This window comes from Microtus oregoni, unplaced genomic scaffold (genome assembly GCF_018167655.1).
Source record: "Microtus oregoni isolate MIOR12 unplaced genomic scaffold, Mior012 000060F_004, whole genome shotgun sequence".
In the NCBI taxonomy this organism is placed as follows: Eukaryota; Metazoa; Chordata; class Mammalia; order Rodentia; family Cricetidae; genus Microtus; species Microtus oregoni.
Genome location: NW_024543839.1, coordinates 473,711 through 497,236, shown reverse-complemented (window position 1 = coordinate 497,236; position 23,526 = coordinate 473,711). Strand labels below are relative to the sequence as shown.

General features: G+C 50.9%; 2 protein-coding genes across 2 annotated transcripts in view; one reads left to right on the top strand and one right to left on the bottom strand.

Moving 5' to 3' along the window:
* LOC121439123 (P2X purinoceptor 3-like) overlaps positions 1 to 10,631 on the bottom strand; it is a 33,708-nt gene extending 23,077 nt beyond the window's left edge. The window contains exons 1-6 of the mRNA XM_041639629.1: positions 10,513 to 10,631; positions 2,395 to 2,530; positions 1,968 to 2,039; positions 1,702 to 1,759; positions 860 to 953; positions 559 to 636 (exon numbers count right to left, since the gene is read on the bottom strand). Coding sequence (XP_041495563.1) covers positions 559 to 636; positions 860 to 953; positions 1,702 to 1,759; positions 1,968 to 2,039; positions 2,395 to 2,530; positions 10,513 to 10,631 — 557 coding nt within the window. The remainder of the gene's footprint in view (positions 1 to 558; positions 637 to 859; positions 954 to 1,701; positions 1,760 to 1,967; positions 2,040 to 2,394; positions 2,531 to 10,512) is intronic.
* Positions 10,632 to 12,479: 1,848 nt separating this feature from the next.
* On the top strand, positions 12,480 to 22,921 carry LOC121439131 (FACT complex subunit SSRP1). Its single transcript, XM_041639637.1, has 16 exons — positions 12,480 to 12,619; positions 13,082 to 13,257; positions 13,678 to 13,863; positions 15,000 to 15,105; positions 15,383 to 15,573; positions 15,673 to 16,007; positions 16,097 to 16,225; positions 16,448 to 16,669; positions 17,331 to 17,403; positions 17,795 to 17,933; positions 18,658 to 18,703; positions 20,167 to 20,296; positions 21,228 to 21,398; positions 21,515 to 21,603; positions 22,055 to 22,241; positions 22,450 to 22,921. The coding sequence occupies exons 2-16, from the start codon at positions 13,204 to 13,206 to the stop codon at positions 22,519 to 22,521; spliced, it is 2,130 nt and encodes a 709-aa protein (XP_041495571.1). The 5' UTR covers positions 12,480 to 12,619; positions 13,082 to 13,203; the 3' UTR covers positions 22,522 to 22,921.
* Positions 22,922 to 23,526: the final 605 nt, after the last annotated feature.

Sequence of the window (23,526 nt, the reverse complement as noted above, 5' to 3'; positions counted from 1 at the left end):
CCGTCTACCTCCCTTCTTTCCTCGCATGGTTTTGTAACCCCCGTGTTCCATCTCATGGCAGGGCTAGAAATGCTGTGGCCAGGGTCTCCAACTACCAGGCTGGGCTCCTGGTGACCAGAGTCTCTCCTGATTGCTCTGTGTATCTCCGTGGTGCCTGGCAGGGTCCTTTGCACAAGGCTCACTGCCACTAGGTAGTTGCTGAATGTATGAGCCAATGTAGTGAGGGCAAACTAAGACAAAGCAAACAAGCAAACAAAACAAAAAACAAAAATACCAAGCAAACCAACAGTCTCTATTGAGGGCTGTAGGTGGCAAGAAATAAAAGCGACAGACTCTTCACACCCCAACTGCAGGAGGCCTCGGTGTCCACAGCCGGGCCATGCTGTCTTTTCTCTGCTGCGAGAGACTCCTATGTGGGTTCAAAGCTCCAAAGCAGGGACACAGGCAGAGAAACTGGCTATGTGGCATTTGGGATAGGAGCTCCAGGGAGTTGAGTAGATGGAGAGAAAGAGGGGGGCCTCTGTGGCAGACTGAATGAGGGGGGAATCGGCGACTCACTTCTCGAAGTTGAAGAGAGGGAAACGGATGCTGTTCTTGATGAAAATGGTGAAGTTCTCAGCTTCCATCATGATAGGCCTGCGGGCGAGAAGGGGTGATTCAGCTCTTGGGAGAAGGGAGACAGGGGGCTTTTCTCAGGAATATTCCTTTGTGGGTGCCTCTGGAAAGGAGACATAGACCAAGGGCCTATGGGAGCAAGGGTGAGAGGCAGAGGCAGGGCAGGGCGATGACACCCTAAGATAACATTCCCACTGGGATCATGCAAAGCCCTCCATGTGCTTGGGGATGCTCAGAGCCTTACATCTCCACGGTGTCCACTTCGGTGGGGCACCAGCCCTGGATCTCACAGGTCCGGAGAACAGAGCTGTAGTTCACACAGCGGCCAGTGAGGATCCCTGGAGGGTGGAACTTCATGTCGAGGTGGCTTCCTGACCCTTGCCACTCCCACCCCCCACCCCCATCCTCACCAGGGCCCCAGCAGGTGAGCAAGGCAAGCCAATGCATGTGTCCCCAACACCCCAGGACTCTTCTTCCTTGCCTCTTAGTCTGAGCATCCCTTCTTCCTAGAATACCCTTCACGAAGCTCCCTCCATCTTGCCGAATCTTCCCCCAACTTCAGGTCACCTCCAGGAGGGCTTTGGAGCCACATCTCAGAACCATCCTTGTTCCCTCCCCTGGGCTCTCTGTATTTATTTTAAATATTTATTTATTTATTATGTATACAATATTCTGTCTGTGTGTATGCCTGAAGGCCAGGAGAGGGCGCCAGACCTCATTACAGATGGTTGTGAGCCACCATGTGGTTGCCAGGAATTGAACTCAGGACCTTTGGAAGAGCAGGCAGTGCTCTTAACTGCTGAGCCATCTCTCCAGCCCCTGTATTTTTTTTTTTAAATACTACCTGCTACTCTACGTTTCCACTAAAAACCTAGACTGAACTCTTGGGGCAGGAACCATGTACCTCCACAGCCCTGACTGCACCCAGAAAACTTCTTGTAACACTGGCAGAATTCCATAGAATAGGCTTGCCCCCTTTTCTGACTTGGGCTTATCCCCATGGAGAGTTCACTGCATTTTAGAGTCCCATGAAGGCTTGGGGTTGGGGTTGGGGTGGGATGGAGAAAGGGCTGCACTCACCCCCACCCGGGAAGCGCTCAGGCCCACACTGGCTGTCAGACACACAACGGTACTTCTCCTCATTCTGTGGAGAGACAGGGTCACACGTGTATGAAGGACCCTCCCTTGGCCCTGGGTCAGCCATTCGTTCCCATTGCCTCCCCCAGGTTCCCACAGCTGTGGCTTCTGGTAGGTGGCAGGTCCAGTCTCAGCTCCGAGGCTAGACCAGGGGCCTCAGTTCATACCCCCTGCCTTGCTTCTGCCGGTACGCCTCTGTGACCTTTTCCACTCACCTCTGGACAGAATCCTTGCATTTGATTTTCAGTGACGATCATCTTGGTGATGATGACAAAGACAGAGGTGCCCTTGGGAGGAGAAGGGAGAGGGAAAAAGCCCCGTCCCAATCTGCAGGGCAGGAAGTGATTTCTGCTGCTCTACAGAAGAGGAAGCCGCAGTCTGCCTGTGATTTGGCCAAGGTGGCAGAGCTAACAAGAGGCACAGCTGGCATTCAAACAAACTTTTCCTAACCACCTGGTGTCCCCTCTTGCTCTCCTTCTGATCGCTCTCCATGAAAGAACAGATGTCACAGGGCCTGGGGGGTGGGGTGGGGTTGAGGGAGTCCAGCTTCTTTATGCCCAATCCCCCCAGCAGTGCTGTAGCTTCTGTCCCCACGCTCCCCAGACGTGGGCATGCACATGTCCCTAGGGTAGGGCACCGTACCTGGGGTGGGGTCACATAATCTGAGACATCCATGACTCTGTTGGCATAGCGTCCGAACCCTTTCACCTTCGTCACTACCGAGGACTCAATGGCAGTGTCCCGCACTTGGTAGGCCTTCTCGTGCAAGAAAACCCACCTGCAGCAGAGAATGGGGATAGGGAAAGAGCCCACAGGCTAATGAGATGGGGTGGGGAATCCTCCTTCCTGCCAACATTAGAGTTTAGGGGTATGCTTGGCAGGGTCATGCGTTGGGATGAGAAACAGGGACGAGTTCTTGGTTAGTTAGCAAGTCTTCATAACCACCTCTGGGGAGCACGTCTGGGCTTCTTCTTCTAATTGTTCTCCTATGAAAACTCTTATTATTCCAACATGTACCATATGGTGTACAGTGTGTGCATGTCTGGAGGTCAGAAGTTTGGTGCGGTGTCCCTTCTCCTACAGAAGTTGATATTGTTTTTTTTTTTTTTTTTTCTTTTTGAAACAGAGTCTCACTCTAGTCTGGCCCTGCCTGGACTAGAATTCATTTTGTAGACCATGCTGGCCTTGAACTCACAGAGATGTACCCGTCTCTACCTCCTAAGTGCTAGGATTAAAGGCGAGTGCCACTGTGCCTGAAATCAGAAGTTGATACCGAGACAGACGTTTGGGTATCACCTCTATTGCTGTCCACCTTATCTTCTTGGAAACAAGGCCTCGCTGAACCTGGTACTCGGTGACTGGCTAGGCTGGCTAGCCGTGAGCTCTCTAGCTACCTGTCTACCTATCAGCACTGGATTACCAGTATGCACCGCCATGCCTGGCACTGCTTTTCTTAAAGACTGCACCAGGGACTCTAGAATGCTAGGAAATTGCTCTACTAATGATGAGCTACAGTCCCAGCCTATTTGTGACTGACACATAGAAAACATGGAGCTATGTTTGACTCCTTAGGAGGAAGTTCCACCCCTTGTGGGCTACATGCATGGCCAAAAGTAAGTACTGCTGATAACAAGGTCTCGCCTCTAGCAGGCACCAAGGAGAGTGGAGACAGAGGTCCCCAGCTGCAAACCCTGAGCAGCCCAAGCTTTATTTATGGTTGTGCCCTGTGTGTCAGGAACACAGCAGACATTCAAGAAAAAAAACAATGAAAGGTCCTTGGAGCGGGCTTCTTGGCAACACAGGCTAGGAAATTAGGAGGAGGTGGGGGTGTGGACGGTGATGGTGCCTCTGCCTGGGCGGCGAACACCACTGGGGAAATGGGGACACTAATCTTATTCCTTGCATTGTGCTTCCACCTAGTGGTCATTACCTGTCTTCCCATAGTTTAAAGCCGTCACGTGACCTTCCTTCTGTCTCACCTGCTTCTGTGGACCTTCCCAGACCAGTCTGAGAGACTCAGACTGCTGACTCCGCCCATCTGTGAAGGCCTGCCTGCCCGTGTGAAAAAAGCCACCACAGCTCTCAGGGTGCAAGGCATCCAGTCCCTATACCTGTCCCAGCCTGACACCTGGGCCTGGTGACACACTGGAAGGTCAATGCAGTTACTGTCTTTATTCTGTAGGCGAGAAAAACCTATCAAACAGGTTTGGGAAAATTTACACACTCTACAACAAACCAATGATTTGCTAAATTTTGGTAACCTTATCATCATCATAATCATCATTAGTACCACTGTTATGGCTGTTGTGTTGCGGTGCTAAGGATGGAACCTGGGGCTTTACAGGTACTCTATCACTGAGATACACTCCTAAGCCTGCTGGCCTTACTTGACCACAGAAGCTGTTTGGGAAAGAGAACTTAGGACAGTTGGCCGAATCAAGCAGAATACTTCGGGAAGGCTGGGTTAACGTCATTATCTGCCTCTACCAAACGTTGGGAAGGCACATCAGGAGATGACAGAAGGAGTCTGGGACAGTTTAGCTCAGAGAATGTGGTCGGCACCCCTGAGGCAGCTGCAGAGGCAGTGCTGTGGGCACCCCTGGAAGGGCAGCTGCAGAGGTATACAACCCCGCAGAGGGTTAGGCAGGCATGAGGCATTTGGAAGGGGTTAGCGAGTGTCCATCCCAGGAATTCCTGTCATTAGATTGGCTATGAACTGCTGTTCAGGAGGTTATGAACACCACAAGGCTGGCAAGACTGGGCAGCTTGCTTTTCCATGTTTTGTGTAAGCTGAGGAGATATTTTTCTTGGGTGGAGGGTGGACTGTATGACCTTGAGGTTCCTATACTGTTAGAAGATTGAGAAGGAAGCAGCGTTCAGGTCACTAAGGGAGGTAGAGTCACTTGTAGGATAGGATAGATACACTGTTGTTTACAGCAAGCATGGGCTGGTCTTTGTGAGGTCTCTCCATTTAGTGAGTCCAGTACCATCCCTATGATGGAGCTTTACTTACTGAAGCGCTCTCTCTCTCTCTCTCTCTCTCTCTCTCTCTCTCTCTCTCTGTGTGTGTGTGTGTGTGTGTGTGTGTGTGTGTGTGTGTGTGTGTATAATTCCTCAGAAGCTATCTCCTTTTTCCCTTGTGTGGGAGTCAGTATGTGTATGCCATTGTATATGTGGGGAGGTCAGAGGGCAACTTGCAGGAACCAGTTCTCTTCTATTCTGCGGGTCTTGGGGACTTAACTCAGGTTTCCAGGCTTGGTGTAAGGTAGCTTGACATAAAGGCTCTCTTACTGGCATAGCATCTGTCTGCCTGTCTATCTACCTACCAATCTACCTATCTCTCATCTATCTATCTATCTATCTATCTATCTATCTATCTATCTATCTGTGACAGGGTCTCTCATCTATCTGGCTGTCTGTCTATGAATCTATGAATGGCAAGGTCTCTCCCTTTTACCTGGCACTCACCAACTAAGCTACATTGGCTGGCTAGCAAACCCCAGGGACGCACCTGTTTCTGTTTCTCCAGCCCTGGGATTAGAAGAATGTGCAACAATGCCAGGTCTGCTTCACACACGTTCTGGGGATTAACCCTAAGTGCTTGTGCTTGCGAGGTGAGCACTTTATGCAGTCAGCCATCTCCCCAGCCACTCCGTTTTTAACGTGTAATTGGCGAGCAATCGTTGTCTGTATCTATGGGACATGCTGTGAATGTTTTGGTGCATGTATACATTAGAGAATGAGTCTATTAAGCTGATTTGCATAACTATCTCTTTATACTTCTCTGCTTTTTTTTTGTAGCAGCATCCTCTTGGATTCTGAATGCTTTCTTGCATGAGAGCAAGAGGGTGGAGTTGCAGCTCTGCCAAATGGCTTTGAACCTGTTACCTGCTTTATTGTGGCTGCTGTGTAGCAGCCGGTAAGTTGATTAATGCACCATTAAGCGTTATCCACATGCTTGTAAAATGCTCTTCTGAGCACCACACCTTTAGAGAATTCTGCAGTGCTGTCTGCGTTACTGATCTTTCCATAGTTTCCTTTTTTTTTTTTTGAAGGGGAGGAATTTCATTAAGGTCTCATTCACCGTGTTATGTTCTAACGGAGACGAAGGCAGGCAGCATCTTGTTACAGGATCCAAGGAAGTTATCCGAAAGAGAGCACCATTAGCTCATGGCCTTGTGCCCTCTGGAAGGACGGGGAATGAGGTCTGGGGGCCTGACTCTCTAACTCAGCTAAGATACTGGCTGCTGCTGAACACTTATCAGAGAGTAAGGCACAGTCCACACGGACTTCTGGAACTCCGGGGAGCCTTGTCACAGGACTGACATGCTTCTGGGTGCTGAGCTAAGGAAATGGTTCTCTGAGGCCAGTACCCCATCCTTAAAGCCAAGGCACATTTGTAGATGCAAAGAGCATTCAGAGTGTCATATCATACACCAAGACTATGACGCTACATGGACCTAGTCCATAAAGCCTTTGTGAGACGGCTGGACATGACCATTGTGTGACAATTGGGAAACAGATACAGATGGGTTGCTGACTTGCCCAAAGTCACGTAGCTGGGAAGTGGGTTCCAAACTGGAGTCTGCTCTGGACCATTCCCAAGCACACCACTGTAGGGTCTCCAGCTATATCTCAAGTAGGATCCCTGCTTCACTGATAGCAAAGCATCCCCTAACTCAGGAAAGTCTCAGGAGGAAGGGGCTTGGGGTGGAGAAACAATTAACCAATCTCTTCCTCCTCCTCTTCCTTTAAGACTCCCTGTATGCCCAGTAGGGAGGAGAGGCCGCATTAGAATTCTCTCTGAGTTAACAAATGGAAGAATTTCAGCGACCCCATGGGGCTGAGAACATCATCAGGGTAGCTAGCAATGGGAGGTGAGGGGTTGCTTCATTTCCAGCACAGAGGGGCTGAGGCTGTCTCTAGAGGCCAGGGCTCAGGAGATGCAGCAGGACTAAGCCTCTGATTCTTGGCATTTACTCGGCTGCTCTTGATTTCTTTTTTTTTCCCCTTGCATTTCTGGTTCATTATTTATAGAGCGGAAGGTGGTGGCAGCTCCTTGGCAGGTGGGAAGTGCAGGAAAGAGGCCCAAGCAGCATCCCAAACCCCTCCCATCTGCCCCCAGGGAGGCAAGGAGGAGGAGGAGGCCAGGGAGTGGGTGTGAAATGTGTGCAGTTGTGTGTGTCAGAGGAGAGGGGTCATTTTAGGAAGGTGTGAGCTGGGTAGAGAGAAAGACGGAGGCACATCAGGGAGTCGAGGAGCAGTAATAGTTATCACACATAACACTACTGAGTCACTGTCTCGGAGAGGCACCTAGCATGTGTCACCTCTTGTCCCTGACAGGAGGTACCCTTACACCCCTTTCCTAGACCTTGTGGACTGAGACTCACAGGTCTGTGTCAAGGTGGTATCAAAGCAGGGATGTCAAGCCATGAAGTCCCTTCATCCTGAGGCTGTGGCATAAGAAGAAAGCAGGCAACAATGGGTGTCATTCCCCTTGTATCTAGAAGATGAGGGATTCCAACTGATCTTCCAAGTGTGTCACCTAGTGTGTTGACAAGGAGCCTTGGGTGGCCAAGGTGGAGCACACCTTTAATCCCAGCACTCAGGAGGCAGAGGCAGGTGGATCTCTGTGAGTTCGAGGCCAGCCTGGTCTATAAGAAGTAGTTTTAGGACAGCTAGGGCTATTACACAGAGAAACCTTGTCCCAAACCAAACAAAGGAGCCTTGGGTGCCAGCAGCATGGTATCCCCAGCCTCTGGCACACTTAGGGCGGGTGAAGGACAAAGTGTGTCAAGCCCAGCTGGCAGATGATTAGGTGGTGTGTTGCTGTGAGTGTGTAAGATGAATGCTTGGCTCATGTTGCACACTTCTTAGGTGATGCTGTGTGTCCTGTCTCCCTGGCAGGAAGTTACAGGGGAAACACTGAGGAACTAGTGAGTGCGAACACCATAGCAGTCATTAAATATACTTTCAAGGGACAGGAGCAATTTGGCCCCTTGGATAAAGTCCTTATCAAGTCCGTGTCCCTGTGGTGGAAAGAGAGAGAGGAAAGCCCCGCAACTCTGTTGTTCTCTGACCTGTACACATGTCTATGCTCCACTACCTCACAAAACGAATAACATGAAATGCAAAAAATAAATAAATAAAACCCTTTCAAGTTCTATTGAGTCTAGGGAGTGCTGACTCTCCTTCAGGCTCTCGCTCAGCCGCATCTACTCCTGTTAATCCTTGGCGCACCAGGAGGCTCAGATCTCACCCTAGGACTCTTCCCCAGTCTCAGTCATACATAGGCTGACAGGGTAACTTCTTTCTCACTCTACTGTCCTGTGAAAACACAGGCTTCTGTGGGACGCCAGGTCTGACCTCTGTGCTTCCAGGGGTCTTCCTACACACTAGCCTCTACTCCCATAGACTCCTTTCCCTCCTCCCCCAGACTAGGCCCTTTCCCTCCACAGAGGTGGGTTCTTTCTGCCTCGGGACTTCTTCCTTCTGCTCATCTGGCTGCTCCAACCCATCCTTCAGAACCTGGGCTGGTTGTGGCATTTCCAGAAAACTCCCCTCGGGTTCCGGATGAAGCCAAGTGCCTCGACGGTGGCAGCGCTTCTGGTGTTGTGCATATTTCGGACACGGTTCACACTTTGCATTTGTCTGTGGGGATCACTGCGTGAATAGCCACTTCTTGCCACATTCATGGGTGTGATGTGGACGGGATAAAGACCCTGTCTGCTCCTGTCCATGGCTCTACCCTCAGTGCCCGATGCCTGGCACGGAGAGATACTTGATGCCTTTTTGCTAAATTAATCACAATGGATTCATGAAGTCACATGGTGTCTGGGCCCCTATAAACAGCTTGGGCTGGGGGGCTGGGCTGCCAAGCGTGCTGATGTAACTGCAGGGCACGGGTCCACGGGGAGCTGTCAGGCTGGCAGATGGATGGGGTTGCATATCAAGACGCCAAAGAGCCTCTCTCCTGCTCCCCTGAGCAGGCTGGACTCCAGCCCCCAACACTGGAGAAGTCAATCTGATCCCGATGAGGGGCAGCCAAGGGCAGTGCAGGGCTGAGGGGGCTAGGCTAGTCCAGGAGACGGCTGTCTCTGTCGTCCATCAATGCCCTGCCTGGAGCCAGGAGAGCCGGACCAGGTTAGGAATGCGCTGAAACAGCTTTTGTACTCATTTGGACCAATACAGCAGCCTGTGACTATCAACAATTAAGGCGCTGAATACATGTGTGAGCACAGAAGGCTTCAGGACTGACTCTGAGGCTCAGGATGTAGCTCGGTTGGGAGAGTGCTGGGTTCAACCCTCCAGCATCATATAAGGATGTGGTGGCCCACACTTGTAATTCAAGGTCATCTTCACCTATGTAGTAAATTTAAGGACAGTCTGGAATACATGAGACTGTGTCTTAAAAAAACAAAACCAAACAAACCAGGCAACCAAAAAAGGAACCAATTTCGAGCCAAACTTTGGAGACAGGGATACGGAACATTTCTCTACATCTTTCACAAAACAATATAGGAAAGGAGTTTCAACTCCATAGCTTGGATTCTTTCTAATGTCCTCACAAGGCTATATAGCCCTGTTATACACGGGAATACCAAGGTCTACTGGCTTTCATCAAATCCATAAAGCAAAAATCACTTTTAAAGGACAGCCACATCTGCCCGTCTCTCCACTCATCCAACCTCTCCACATTGCTCAGACCTTTCAGCTCCAGCCCACAGGCACACAGGATGTACTCTTTGATTTGCCTGAATTAACTCATGACCTAGTCAGTGGCTTTCTGTCTTTCATAGACAGACTCATTGTCTCAAGGAACAGCAAGTGACCACAGACCCGAAAGCCAGGAAAGAAAACCCTTGAGGTTTCTGCCTGCATTTCCTGGTGCCGACCAGGGTGTAGTACTGACCGCAAGAAGGACAGACCTGTGTTTTCCTCCCAGCCATTGTTTGCTCAGGCCCCTTTGTGTGTGTGTGTGTGTGTGTGTGTGTGTGTGCGCGCGTGTGTTGTGTGTGTGCGTGCGTGTGTGTATCTTGCTGACCTTTGAGCAACCCCTAGCACGAGTCTTACTGCACAGAGTCAGGTAGAGGGGAGATTTTATGCTTTTTAACAATAGATATCATTTCTGCATTCTTGAGGGAAGAGCCCCACACTAAGTCAGGAAAGGTACCTTTGTCTTTAGCAAACTCTTTCCGTGAATGTATCTGTGCCTGTGCCTCTCTCTACTGTGAGGGTCACTTTCCTCCTTTGTCCTGCTCTCCAAGAGCAAGGGGTTCTTGCCTTTTTTAACTTCTCACCATCTAATCCATGGTAGGGAGAATCCCCAACTCTATATGAAGCCCAGAGCTCTCCTTTCCTCCCCAGCCGGTTCTTTTCCCAAAAAACATCAGCCCATTTCCCTGGTCCCAGTGCCTCCTTCCTGTGCTCCTGTATCTGAGACTTCAAAGACTAAGGGGAACGGAAAAGTGTGCGGAGGGCTCTGTCCCCTCACCGCCCCCCCCCCCCTTTTTGGGAAGGACCGTGTGGGTCCTTAAATGCCTAGGGAATGCACCTATCCTTGGAGTGTGTGTCTAGACTGATTTTCTAGCCCTGGAAGAATTACCGGGTAAAATAATCCACCTGAAGATGGGACTGGATGGGAGTGGCAGAGGCCAGTCCCGAGGAGAAGCTCTGGAAGCTGCAGAGCAGTCTTGGGAGAGGGATGGAAGGACATCGGGTAGCTCTCCTATCCCGGGACCTGAAGGACCATGGACTCACCCCACAAAGTAGGAGATGATCAGCAGCTGGACGGCTCGGTTGATGATCCCAATGGTCCAGCTCTTCACAACCACCGACTTGGTAGTCTCGTAGGTGAAGAAGTCTGATATACAGTTCATATTGAGAGAGTGCTCACAGTCACTCAGAATGGCCGGCCGTAGATGGCAGCCCAAGGAGATGACCTCAGGACAGGGAGACCAAGGCCTGGAGTGGGTCGCTTAGTGGGACTTGAGGAATGGATCCTGTAAGCCAGGCAACTGCGGTCTCTCTCGCCTCTTGACCCTCTGGCGGCTGCCAACCGTCTAGGACCAGGGCGGACCACCTTTTTATTCGTCTTCTTTGCTCCACTCCCCTGTGATGTCACAGCAGGGGTGGGGTCTCCAATCCCGGGCTCCAGATTGCCTGGGATGCAGCTGGCTAGAGCCCTCTGGGACTCGGGTTTTATCTGCACTCTGTCTACTGCTTCCATTCAGTTCTCTTATGCGGTGTGTCCACCACACAGCTCACCAGCTCCTCTGTGTTCTCCAAAGCCCCTTGGAAGGGTCCATTCCTGAGTTAGCTGATCTGCCTGAGCCAAGGACTCCACTGCTGTGTCTGCCCATTTCTAGCTAATAGCACAGATGGGGAGAAAGGGTTCTTGGGTCTCCCGAGAGGAAGAGTCACATATCCCCTCCTCTTTGCCCTCCAGAATCTCATTATGTTCCCGAGCTGGTCTCAAACTTGTTTATGTTCCACACTCACAATCCCCCTGCCTCAGTCTCCAGAGTGTTGTGATAACAGGTTTGTACCACTGCAAAGCGGAAAGTCACTTAATTTCCAACTCCAGTTGGCAGGGGTGGTTGAAACTTTCTGGTTGTACAGAAATTGCCAGATTTCTTTTTTTGCCCCCAGGTTATTTGGATCTTTTGTTAGGGTACTTGCTCCTGAAAGCTTGGGGGCTATTTTAGCCATCTTCCACAGTTTCCTCAAATCCTGGAACTGTGCTGCGTTAACAACAGGTTCTCATGACATGTCTTAAACCCAGTTTGAATTAGCTAAATAGTGCTAACAATAGCAGTATTTAACCCAGAGGTTAAAAGCACAAGTTCTAGAAGCCAAGAATGCATTTTGACTGTCTCATATCCCAGGACTGAGTTAGCAAGTCAGTGCAGTGGTTGTCGGGAAAACCGGGAGTTTAAATATTCTGTCTTTATGCAGGACACGTTCTTGCAATTCCTCTAAAGGTTGGACCCTTATGGTTACGATGAAAGGCTGATGTTAAGGATTCTGAGTTCTAGGATTCTTTTGTAGGCCTCACTTTTCTCTTCTGTAAAATGGGGAAAGTTGAGAGAAACTCTAGCACCTCTTTCAGACCCGGCTTCAGATTTTGCAAGATGCACCCTGATGCTATGTGAGGCCATTCGGGTTCTGCCAACTCAGACTGATGTGGTTTCAAGTAAGTTCTAGCTCAAAGGTAAATCTGACACCAGCACTTGAACTTAATGCGGCCATCTGCCAGGCTCTTCCGGAGAACCCACAAATTAGGGATATGGATGGGATGGTGTTGGCGATGGAAGGTGAACTCATCTCAGAGAGGATCTGATGCACTTGCCAGGGTACAGCAGGAAAGCAAGCAGTCACCGACTACTGCATTCCCTTTGCAGCTAGTGGGGGCGTCATTCCTGGCCACAGCTCTGTATTTTTCTGGTTCAACAGACTCCTTCCTAGACCATTTTACAGGAGGGAGGGACGTGAACGAGTCAAACGCACAAACAAACCTGAAAACCTGATAAAACTGCATAACTTTTCCTCGGAATCTACGCTTTGCAGAGCGGCTTGTAACTTTCTGAGCGGAGCTCCCATCTCCTAGCTAAGAATCGCTTTGATTGCAGAAGGGGACGGAGGACTGACGCTCTAGGTGCCGTCCCATTGGTCGGCTCGGCGGGCGTCCTTCTAGCCACGTCTTCCTCTCTATGGTCGGTGCGCGACTTCCGGTGGCGGGACGCGGGACCGCGCACGCGGGAAAAAGCTTCCCCGGCGGCCCCCTCCCCCGCGTCCCTGCCTCCTCCCCCGCGTCCCCTGCGCCCACCGCCCGGGCGGTGCCGTCGCGAGGCTGCAGCTCCAAGAGGTGGGTGGTCGCGATCCCGAGGTCCCGGGTGTGCACGGGTCCCGCTCCCCCGCGGGACGCTCGAGATGGGTCGTTCCGCGTTCAAATTCGCCGGCAGTGGGCGAATCCATGTTCCAAGGAGGGGGAGCAGCATGGGTCCAGGGGGCCTCGGGGTGGTGGGAATCGCTGGGATCCGGACTCTGCCCCCTGGGCACAGCGGAGGTGTCCTCTCCGCGCTGGTCGCGGGGTTCCGCCGATTGATGCCGTGCCTTCGGTGGAACGTCCCGAGAGGGTGTCGGTGGGGTGTGAGCGCCACGACAGGCCTGGTTCTGCACCTAGGGTCCTGGGCCTTGGCCTCGGGAACGCTGTAAGGTCCCCAAGCAATGGAGAACTTGAGACTATCCAATCCAGGCACAGCTCCCCATGGGTGTGCGGAGTAAGGTGGCGCCTTTACTTGTTTATCAATCTCCTTCCCGAATTTAGATTCCCACCCTGCTGAACATCTTCACATCTACCCAGGAAGTGGGGCCCAGCTCCCAGAAGAGGGTTCGTCTTCTCTGGTGCAGCCTAGGGCTCTGTGCTCAGGCCACCACGGGCAGGTGACTATGGCAGAGACACTGGAGTTCAACGACATCTTCCAGGAGGTGAAAGGGTCCATGGTGAGAATTGCCTGGGCTTTTATTAAAGGCAGAGAGATTGGGAAGAGTTTGTGTCCGCTGGCAAAAGCTTAACTCTTGACTACTGTTTTGGCAATAGTGTATCTGGTGTTTCCTCAAGCAGAGCAGCAGCACAGTCTTAAGAGTTGTTTGTGACCCTGAGTTTGAAGAGCTTGCACGTGCCGTTCTGTCTTGAACCCCTGTGTTAAGAACCAGGAAACTGGGATCCTTACAGGGCTCTGGATGCCATGGTCAAGCTTGCAGTCTCGATTCCATGTCTCTTGTGTCTCTTGACTTGATTGCACTACTTGTTGCTTTTCCATTGATGAATCTGTTCAGCCTGCGACACCACACCAGTGAGGGGTCAAGTCAACCTGGTACACACTGCATCCTGTTCTGAATCCGGGTTTGTGTTTTGGGCAGAACGATGGGAGGCTACGATTGAGCCGCCAGGGTATCATCTTTAAGAACAGCAAGACCGGTAAAGTGGACAATATCCAGGCCGGGGAGTTAACAGAAGGCATCTGGCGCCGGGTAGCCCTGGGCCATGGACTTAAACTGCTCACAAAGAATGGCCACGTCTACAAGTATGACGGCTTTCGAGAATCGGTGAGAGATCTTGTTGCTGTGACCCTCTCCTTTTCTTAAAAACTGTCCTGTCTTGTTTGTTTTTAGTCTTCTAGAGACAGTTGGTATTCTGATAATCATGTCATTGCTCATATGGGCTCCTCAGAGCAGGGACTATTGAACCAAAAACGAGTGTTCCATGTTTTGTGAATTTCTTTGTGCCTGGACTCTGGGTTTATCTAACATCTTAATATAAATAGTGGCTTCACTTGCTGCTTCTGTCCTGGTTCAGAATCTTGAGTCTAGAGCATGGTGCTGTAGGGATTTGTTTTAACATTTTGGGTTGCTTGGTTTTAATATCCACTTTCATCAAAAGAGCACCTGCACAGTTTAAACACTCAGCCAGGTGATTTCTACATCTGGGAATGGAAGTTCCTTTACTCCTCTCCCAGCCTGGGATATTTTTATCTTTTTAAAAAATTAGTTATTTTGCTGGGCAGTGTTGGTGCATGCCTTTAATCCCAGCACTGTGGAGGCAGAGGCAGGTGGATTGAGACCAGCTTGGTCGGAGAGCGAATTCCAGGACAGCTAGGGCTAAATGGATAAACCCTGTCTTGAAAAAAACCAAAACGAACAAAAACACTAAAGCTAATTTTTATGTATATGAGGCTTTGCTTGCATGTATGCCTGTGCACCATGCTCATGCCTTGTGCCCTCAAAGCTCAGAAGAAGGCATTAGGTCACCTGGAATTGGAGTTACAAACAGTTGTGCACAAGCCACCGCCATGTGGGTGCTGGGAATCGAACCTATGAGCCATCATGTCTCTAGCAGTGTTTTAAGCAGCTGGGCGGTGGTGACACTTGCCTTTAGTCCCAGCTTTCCAGGCTGGTCTACAGGGTGAGTCCAGGACAGCCAGGGCCGTTAGACAGATAAACCCTGTCTCTGAGAGTGTGGCTGAGGGCATCTGGTCCCAGAAACAGCCTCTCGTAACAAAGTAAAATTTGTTTTACAACAGTTTCAGAGTTGATGTGCTAAGTTCCTGTGCACAGTTTTAGCAGTGGTTTCTAATAAAGGATATATTACTGAACTTTTTCTGAACTAGAGATCTCAGGGCTTTTAAGTTGTGTTAAGGTCCAGAGGGTTTACTGGAATTTCACTTTCTCCTTACAATTTATAGGAGTTCGAGAAACTCTCTGATTTCTTCAAAACTCACTATCGCCTTGAGCTAATGGAGAAGGATCTGTGTGTGAAGGGCTGGAACTGGGGGACGGTGAAGTTTGGTGGTGAGTGAGGAAGCTTGAGGGGTTTGGGGAGAAGGTGGGGTGAGGGCTTCGGATGATACCTCACTTAGCTCTTTGCCCTAATTTCTAATCCCAGTGTGTGTGTCTAGCTTGTATTATTTATCTAGTGTGTCTAGTGTAGCAGGCACTGTGCCTGCTTGCAGTACGGCGTGAACGAAGTTCCTCTGGTCCTCTGTCCTCACGGAACCCAGAGGTGGTGGGCATGCTTCTGCAGACTCCCAGGGAGCAGTTTGCAGCTTGAATAGCCCTTTCTTCACAGGACAGCTGTTGTCTTTTGACATTGGTGATCAGCCCGTCTTTGAGATCCCCCTAAGCAATGTGTCCCAGTGTACAACAGGCAAGAATGAGGTGACCCTGGAATTCCACCAGAATGACGATGCCGAAGTATCGCTCATGGAGGTGCGCTTCTATGTCCCTCCCACCCAGGAAGATGGTGTGGACCCTGTAGAGGTGAGGCTTCTGCTTGTTGGTCCGCTGGGTACTGCTGAGTAGGATTCGGCTAGCTGGCCTGGGAGTAGAGGCTGTTTGATTGCCTGTGTGTGTTTGCAGGCCTTCGCCCAGAATGTTCTGTCAAAGGCAGATGTGATCCAGGCCACTGGAGATGCTATCTGCATCTTCCGGGAGCTGCAGTGTTTGACACCTCGTGGCCGTTACGATATCCGGATCTACCCTACCTTTCTACACCTCCATGGCAAGACCTTTGACTACAAGATCCCCTATACTACAGTGCTCCGCCTCTTCCTGCTGCCCCACAAGGATCAGAGGCAGATGTTCTTTGTGATCAGCCTGGATCCCCCCATCAAGCAGGGCCAAACCCGGTACCACTTCCTGATCCTCCTTTTCTCCAAGGATGAGGACATCTCCTTGACTCTCAACATGAACGAGTAAGCAAGCGTCTCACTGAACTTGTTTCTTGCGGCTGTCCAAGCAGAAAGCCGGCCTGCCTCAGGATCCCGTCTCGCTTTCTTGACAGGGAAGAAGTGGAGAAGCGCTTTGAGGGTCGGCTCACCAAGAACATGTCAGGGTCCCTCTATGAGATGGTCAGCCGGGTCATGAAAGCACTTGTAAATCGGAAAATCACAGTCCCAGGCAACTTCCAAGGGTAAGAATGGGAGCAGAATTCCTGACCCACTGGGGATGGGGTGGGTGGGAAATGTTTTGCACCTTAGTAATAAAACCTTTCCTGTGATGGGCACCCTCTAGTAGAAGCCCAGGTGCACTTCTTGTAATTGCCAGTACCTCTGTCAAAGCAATGTAGTGGCCTGGACGTTACGTTGCTATTTCTGTGGTCAGTGCTGACCGGGCCCCTTCCATCCTCCATCAGGCATTCGGGAGCCCAGTGTATCACCTGCTCCTACAAGGCCAGCTCAGGACTCCTGTACCCGCTGGAGCGGGGCTTCATCTATGTGCACAAGCCCCCTGTACACATTCGCTTCGATGAGATCGCTTTTGTCAACTTCGCCCGAGGCACCACGACCACTCGCTCCTTCGACTTTGAAATCGAGACCAAGCAGGGCACTCAGTACACCTTCAGCAGCATTGAGAGGTAACATCTCCTGTTTCCTTCTGCTGTCCTGATCCTGATCCCACCTCTACTGCGAAGCTCAGACTAGCCTTGGGTCCTCTCTGGGCCCATGATTGGGCTTTTCTAGCTAAGATGAAATTTCTTCAGGTTCTCTGAGATCTGGTCTTTCAAGTATTCAGACTCTAGAAATGTATTCATCATTTTTTTCTGTCCTTAGAAAAGTTTTTTGTTTTTTGTTTTTTTTAAACATTACAAAAGCTGTGTTTGTTGGTTAGCTCATTCTCCTCTTTTCCCATGGTGGAAATATTATCTCTTCCTTTCCTGGAATGAGCTTCGTGCCCAGGAACACAGTAGCTAATGTTTATTGAGTACTCAGCTGTGAGTAAAACATTTTACAAACATCTTCGTGTTTAATCCTTATTACAGCCCTACAAAGGGTGAAACGCAGACCAGTAAAAAAGATGGAAACCTCCCTTCCCACAATGCCCCACTGTGGGTCTATTGGTAACTACCTAGACCTACGCCTCTTCTGTCCCATAACTCTTTAGGGTGTGTCTAACCTACCGACAGCCAGGTTGGTGTGGTCATGAGCTCCACCTCCACCTAACCTGTTGGTATCAGAACATTAGTCTACCTAAGTTGGTTCTAACCATCTAGTAACGACATTTGTCTTCCCTCTCAGGGAGGAGTATGGAAAGCTGTTTGATTTTGTGAATGCCAAAAAGCTCAACATCAAAAACAGAGGACTCAAAGAGGTATCTGTGGGCAGGACGCACCTCTCTCCTGTTCTTTCTGTAGAGGAGAAAGGAGCAGAGACTTGGTGGCCTCTTTTTCACTCTTTCTTCTCTTCTTACCCTTATAGAAAAAAGAGGTGCGTGTGGCTCCTTCCCCTTCCTGAGCAGGTTCTCTCTGCATGGCCTTAGATCAGTCTGTGCAGCCTCTTAGGAGCCCTTGTGGGGCCAGGAAAGGGAGGGGCTTGGATACACTCAGTTTAGTAGACCCTGCATGTTGGCTGTGTGGACATTCCTGCTCAGGGGCTCCTGGGAGTGGCCGCTCTGGTTTCACAGGTGTGGGGAAAGGCTTTGTGGCGTGCGCAGGAGTTCCTGCTCAAATATGATGGCTGAGTCTCCTCTCTTCCCCGGCTAGGGCATGAACCCCAGCTACGATGACTATGCCGACTCGGATGAAGACCAGCATGATGCCTATTTGGAGAGGATGAAGGAGGAGGGCAAGATCCGGGAGGAGAATGCCAACGACAGCAGCGATGACTCAGGAGAAGAAACTGGTGGGCTAGCCGCTGTGCCGGGGCCTGGGCAGTCAGGTTCTACCCTGTGCCTAGGCCGGGTGTCTGGGTGCGGGGGTGGGCTAGCCGCTGTGCCGGGGCCTGGGCAGTCAGGTTCTACCCTGTGCCTAGGCCGGGTGTCTGGGTGCGGGGGTGGGCTAGCCGCTGTGCCGGGGCCTGGGCAGTCAGGTTCTACCCTGTGTTTAGGTTGGGTGTCTGGGTGCGGTGGTGGGCTAGCCGCTGTGCCGGGGCCTGGGCAGTCAGGTTCTACCCTGTGCCTAGGCCGGGTGTCTGGGTGCGGGGGTGGGCTAGCCGCTGTGCCGGGGGCCTGGGGAGTCGGGTTCTACCCTGTGCCTAGGCCGGGTGTCTGGGTGCGGGGGTGGGCTAGCCGCTGTGCCGGGGCCTGGGCAGTCAGGTTCTACCCTGTGTTTAGGTTGGGTGTCTGGGTGCGGGGGTGGGCTAGCCGCTGTGCCATGGCCTGGGGAGTCGGGTTCTACCCTGTGTTTAGGTTGGGTGTCTGGGTGCGGGGGTGGGCTAGCCGCTGTGCCATGGCCTGGGGAGTCGGGTTCTACCCTGTGCCTAGGCCGGGTGTCTGGGTGCGGGGGTGGGCTAGCCACTGTGCTGGGGCCTGGGCAGTCAGGTTCTACCCTGTGTTTAGGTTGGGTGTCTGGGTGCAGGATGGGACTCCACTGGAGTAGAAGGTGATGCCGTCTGTGTTCTCCCTTAGATGAGTCCTTCAACCCTGGTGAAGAGGAAGACGATGTGGCAGAGGAGTGAGTTTTGATAGGACCTCACTGGAATGAGATTATGGCCTATAAATTTAAGGGTTTCTGAGTATCATGTCCCTGTCTTAGCTAGTGTTCCGAGATGGAAAAGTGACCTCCCATGAAGTGAGACATGAAAGTATTTGTCAAGGTGTCAAGGAATTTATTAGTGCATAGCATGATTTAAAACCAGAGACATGGAAAGAGGCTGGGGAGGAGAGCTAGAGCTTCTGCATGCGGGGCGCCCTCGCCTGCAAGTGACCGTATAACAGTCGTGTGTGCCAGTCAAGACTCCTGATTGTCTTGTGCAGGAGGGACTGGAACTGGCTCCACAGGGCTGGGTGGTTGTCTTGGTTCATGTAACTGGAGAGTGCAGGGATGTAGTTAACCTTAGGTCCCACTGCATCTGTTTGCTTAGAAGCCGTGAGGAGTCTTTCTTGCTTCTAACTATACTATTCTTAGGACGCTTGCTCCATGTCCCTCAGAAGGTCTAGGTAGGCTGAACGTGGTTAGCTTCATACCCAGAAGCCCCTCTTGGTGAACAGCACAGCGGACAGTGTTGTCTCTGCTCAACTGCCTTTCGGAACTTGAGATAATATGTTCAGGGCTCTAATGGGTCAGAGCTACCCTCAGACCCTGCAGTTGGAATGATTCCCCCTCTTTGCAAAAAACAAACAAGTAAATAAAAGGAACTATTGATCTGAAAAGATTGGGCAGCAAAATCAAAACCCAACTGTGAATGCCCTTCAGAAGCCCACTGGTTTGCTGCAAAGGTTGAGGCACAGATGCCGATGAACCTCTGGAGCCTGTCTGCAGGAGGCAGGTATCTGCAGCTGCGTGCGCAGAGGAAATGCGGTTTATTGGACAGGAGAGTCAAGCGCAGGGACTGGCTGCGGTTGAAGCTTGGTTTCCTCCCTTTCAGGGCTGTCTCTTTCTCAGAACAGGTTGTGGTATAAACTGAGGTGCTTTAAACCAAAGGGGGAGGTGCAGTAGCCTAGGTGTGCTGCAGGCCCACAGGAGACAGTGACCTGATGGACAGAGGTGGGGCAGAACCCACCAGGGTTAGAGCAGAGGAGCCCACTGAGGCGTTTTGCTCTTCATTGATTGAACCAACGAGTAACCCTGTGTGGTACTGGGTCTGGAGAAGGACTGTGAAGCCATCTTCATGAAAGGCAGGGAGCTGGGGTGGCAATGAGTGGTGCAGACTGTCCTGGGACTTATTCCCTTGGCCCTTTCTGGGCAGATGTCTAGATTCCTTACTTCTGGCTGGGCTGCGGTGGCGCATGCCTTTAATCCTAGCACTTAGAGACAGAGTCCACTCCCAGTAGGCCCTGTCTGTGAGTTTGCGGCCAGCCTGGTCTACAGACCCAGTTCCAGGATAGTCAGGGCTATACAGAGAGACCCTGTCTTGAAGCAAAACAAAAGATTTGTATCCTGCGGTCCTTTCCTGAGTCTAAGCTTTACTCTGGCAGGTTTGACAGCAACGCCTCTGCCAGCTCCTCCAGTAACGAGGGTGACAGTGACCGAGAAGAGAAGAAGCGGAAACAGCTCAAAAGGGCCAAGATGGCCAAGGATCGCAAGAGCCGCAAGAAGTCTTCAGAGGTATAGACTAGCTGTAGGTTGTGAGAGAGTGTGTGAGTGTGTGTGTGAGTATGAGTGTGTGTGAGTGTGTGTATGTGAGTGTGTATCCACTTTCTATTTCCTTTCTCCTGTCCCCTCCCAGCAGGCCCTGTTGGTTGTACTGCCTTTGTAGGCAAATGGCTTTGACAGATAACTTCTAGGCTTTCTTTTTTGGTCCTGAGATACTCTGTTTCTAGAAGATCTGGGTTTCTTGTTTGTCTAGTTTTAATATTTTCTGACAATCTTGTACACACATTTGCTGTACTGCGATTTTATTCATACCCCATTTCCCTCTGTTCCCCTCCGTTAACTCCTTAACTAGTCCATCTTTTACTTTCATGTCTTGCCTCTGCTTTGCATTTGGTGAGTTTAGTTAGACTTGCTTGGATAGCACAGGTGAGACCTTACCAGTGCTGTGCTGCTGAGAAAAAGAACTCGTCTTCTAGCAACTGCATGCTAGCTGCATGTAGCTCCTTAGGAGGGGTGAGCCTTGTGGGTGCCTCTCCCGTGTAAGCTAGAATATCAGGGCCCAGTCTTGTGTGGGCCTGGGACAAGTACCCCTAGCTGCTAATAGTCACAACAGCCATGCTGTGTATGGGTGGCAGAGTCCATAGCTCTTGCGCTCTTCTTGCCTACCCCTTAGCTATATCCCCTGGCCCTCGATGATACAGACGTTCCGCTGAGCACCCATTCACTGATTCTCAGTACAGTCTGAATTGGAAGTCATCCTGCCTCTCCGGGGATTCTTGGGGAAGGAAGAAGTTGCCTGTCTTGCCCTTAGAGCTGTTTCTCTGTCACCAGTGTTAATTAGTTCTTCCTGCATCTCCTCGCTCTCCAGATGGTCTCCTTGGGGAAGCTTGGGGTAACTGTGACGTGTGGATGGCCGACGGCCTTTGGGTTCTTTCTCACGTAGGGGAAGAAGGGTAAAGATCCAAATGCCCCCAAGAGACCTATGTCTGCATACATGTTGTGGCTTAATGCCAGCCGGGAGAAGATCAAGTCAGACCATCCTGGCATCAGCATCACCGATCTTTCCAAGAAGGCAGGCGAGATCTGGAAGGGAATGTCCAAAGAGAAGAAAGAGGCGAGTAGCCGCAGACAGGAGGGGTGGTGAGAAGGGCTGTGGGGTGTGGGGCATGCACCCATGGAACAGCTGTGGGTCCAGATGTGCTGGCCTCGGTCTGAAGGACTGTCTGACAGGAGTGGGACCGCAAGGCTGAGGACGCCAGGAGGGAGTACGAGAAAGCCATGAAGGAGTATGAAGGAGGAAGAGGAGAATCTTCTAAAAGGTGAGTGTTAGGGACAAAATGGCCCCAGTAACTGCTTTTTCCAGGTTAGAATTGTATGTGTTTTCAACGGCAGTAGAGTAGTGCTTATGTCATTGCCAAGTATGGGTGATGTATGGGGCCAGGGCATAAATAAGACCCAATTTTCTAGATAGTTTTATCTTCAAACAAATAATGGGAGAGTTGAGAAAAAAGTATTTTCATGAAGCTTAATTCAAAATCCATATGACCTTTTAAACAGAATAAAAGTGTCAGGTAAGTTTTGTATGAGTTGCTTCAGGCTGTGACCCTGGCTCTTCCGGGGTACTCAGGTGTGACCCTTTCCTTTGTGCCCTCTGGTGAGATCAGTGTGGCCAGTACTGGAAGAGTCCTCCTTCAAGCCGGGAGAAGTGCGGCCTGTCTGATAATACGGAGAGGCTAATGGCCTGACTTCGTTCACATTCTCCTAATATAGGGATAAGTCTAAGAAGAAAAAGAAAGTAAAAGCAAAGATGGAGAAAAAGTCCACGCCCTCTAGAGGCTCGTCATCCAAGTCTTCATCACGGCAGCTAAGTGAGAGCTTTAAGAGCAAAGAATTTGTGTCCAGTGATGAGAGCTCTTCAGGAGAGAACAAGAGCAAAAAGAAGAGGCGGCGGAGCGAGGTGCGGCAGAAGTGTGGGGTGCAGGGGCTCGTGAGACGGGGTGGGGTTGGTCTACATGAGGAGTGAGTTAAGAGTGGACAGGTGGATTTCTGAAGTTCCGATGAGTGCCGGAGCCATGGGAGGAACTGGGCATTAGGGACCTTTACCAAAAACTGGCTGGGAAGGTAGCTGGGCATTACTTCTTTACCTGAGAGACTTGGTTTTCCAGGACTCTGAGGAAGAGGAACTTGCCAGTACTCCACCAAGCTCGGAGGACTCTGCCTCGGGATCTGATGAGTAGAGGAGGATCCGTCCTTGCCCTGTCGCGTCTCCAGGCTTCCTACTCATCCCACAGTCCTTGGATGCTGTGCCATCTGAGCAACTGCCCTTGGTGGCTTCCACTTCTCTGAGGCATCGAGGGGAACACCTAACCTCTGCTGCTGTGCAGGGATGGCTCCTTGTGATCTGGGGACAGACTGGGTAGGAGTGTGTTCCGTCTGCTACAGTGCATTGAAGGATCCAAGTCACCTTCCCGACTGCGGGGAAGAAGCTGCTTCCTGCCTTGTTCAAGCGGCTGCAGCTGCAGCACGAGTGGGTCGTGCGAAATCAGGCCTGGAGCTCCTAATTGGGGCCTATTTCTACTTTTATTTTGTATTTCTGGTCTGTGAAGTCAATTTAATAAACGGAACTGACTTTGGAAATGATGTCCTTATGTCTCCTTTGCACGGAGTGTTTACCTTTCTATCCTGACTGGGCAGGGCTGTGCTGTTCAGCCGGGAAGCAAGTCTCTAGGTACATCCTGTTCCTGCCCGCTGGACAAGCCTTGGTTTTCACCCTGTCTGGGTGGAGTGAAGAAATGAGTTCTGATCTGATTAGGAAGCCTCTCATAGTTCCACTCCATTAGCCGGCTTGCGGAGGGGGGGGGGGGGATACTGAACGCTATCCTTAATCACTTTACAAGTCAAGGGTCTTACAAGGCTTGAGATAATAGAATGAGGATCGACTTTCCTTTCTAGTGTAGAGAGTGGAAACCTGAGTCAGGAGGATGAGTTGTGTGAAGTTAGGCGTGAGAGGAAGGGAGGGCTACAAAATTCTGTGTTTGGGAACTGTATCTCTTTTAGATAAAGAGATCTTAAACACCTAACATGAGGGGAAAAGCTACCCCACTTCACACTGTGTCCCTCAATCTGAATTTATCCACGTGGGGTGGCCACGACGCTTGCGCTCCCAGGAAGGCTCAGGTGTAACAGGAAGCCTCCTCAGTCCGCCAACGGTTCCCTTCGTGCTGCCCGCGCTCTATGGTGCT

Bases quoted from the DNA above. Each gene is read 5' to 3' on its own strand.
- LOC121439131 (XM_041639637.1), top strand. From the start codon at position 13,204: ATGGCAGAGACACTGGAGTTCAACGACATCTTCCAGGAGGTGAAAGGG. The intron at 16,008-16,096 runs GTAAGCAAGCGT...CTTTCTTGACAG, and splicing joins TTGACTCTCAACATGAACGA to GGAAGAAGTGGAGAAGCGCT. The intron at 22,242-22,449 runs GTGCGGCAGAAG...TTGGTTTTCCAG, and splicing joins AGAAGAGGCGGCGGAGCGAG to GACTCTGAGGAAGAGGAACT.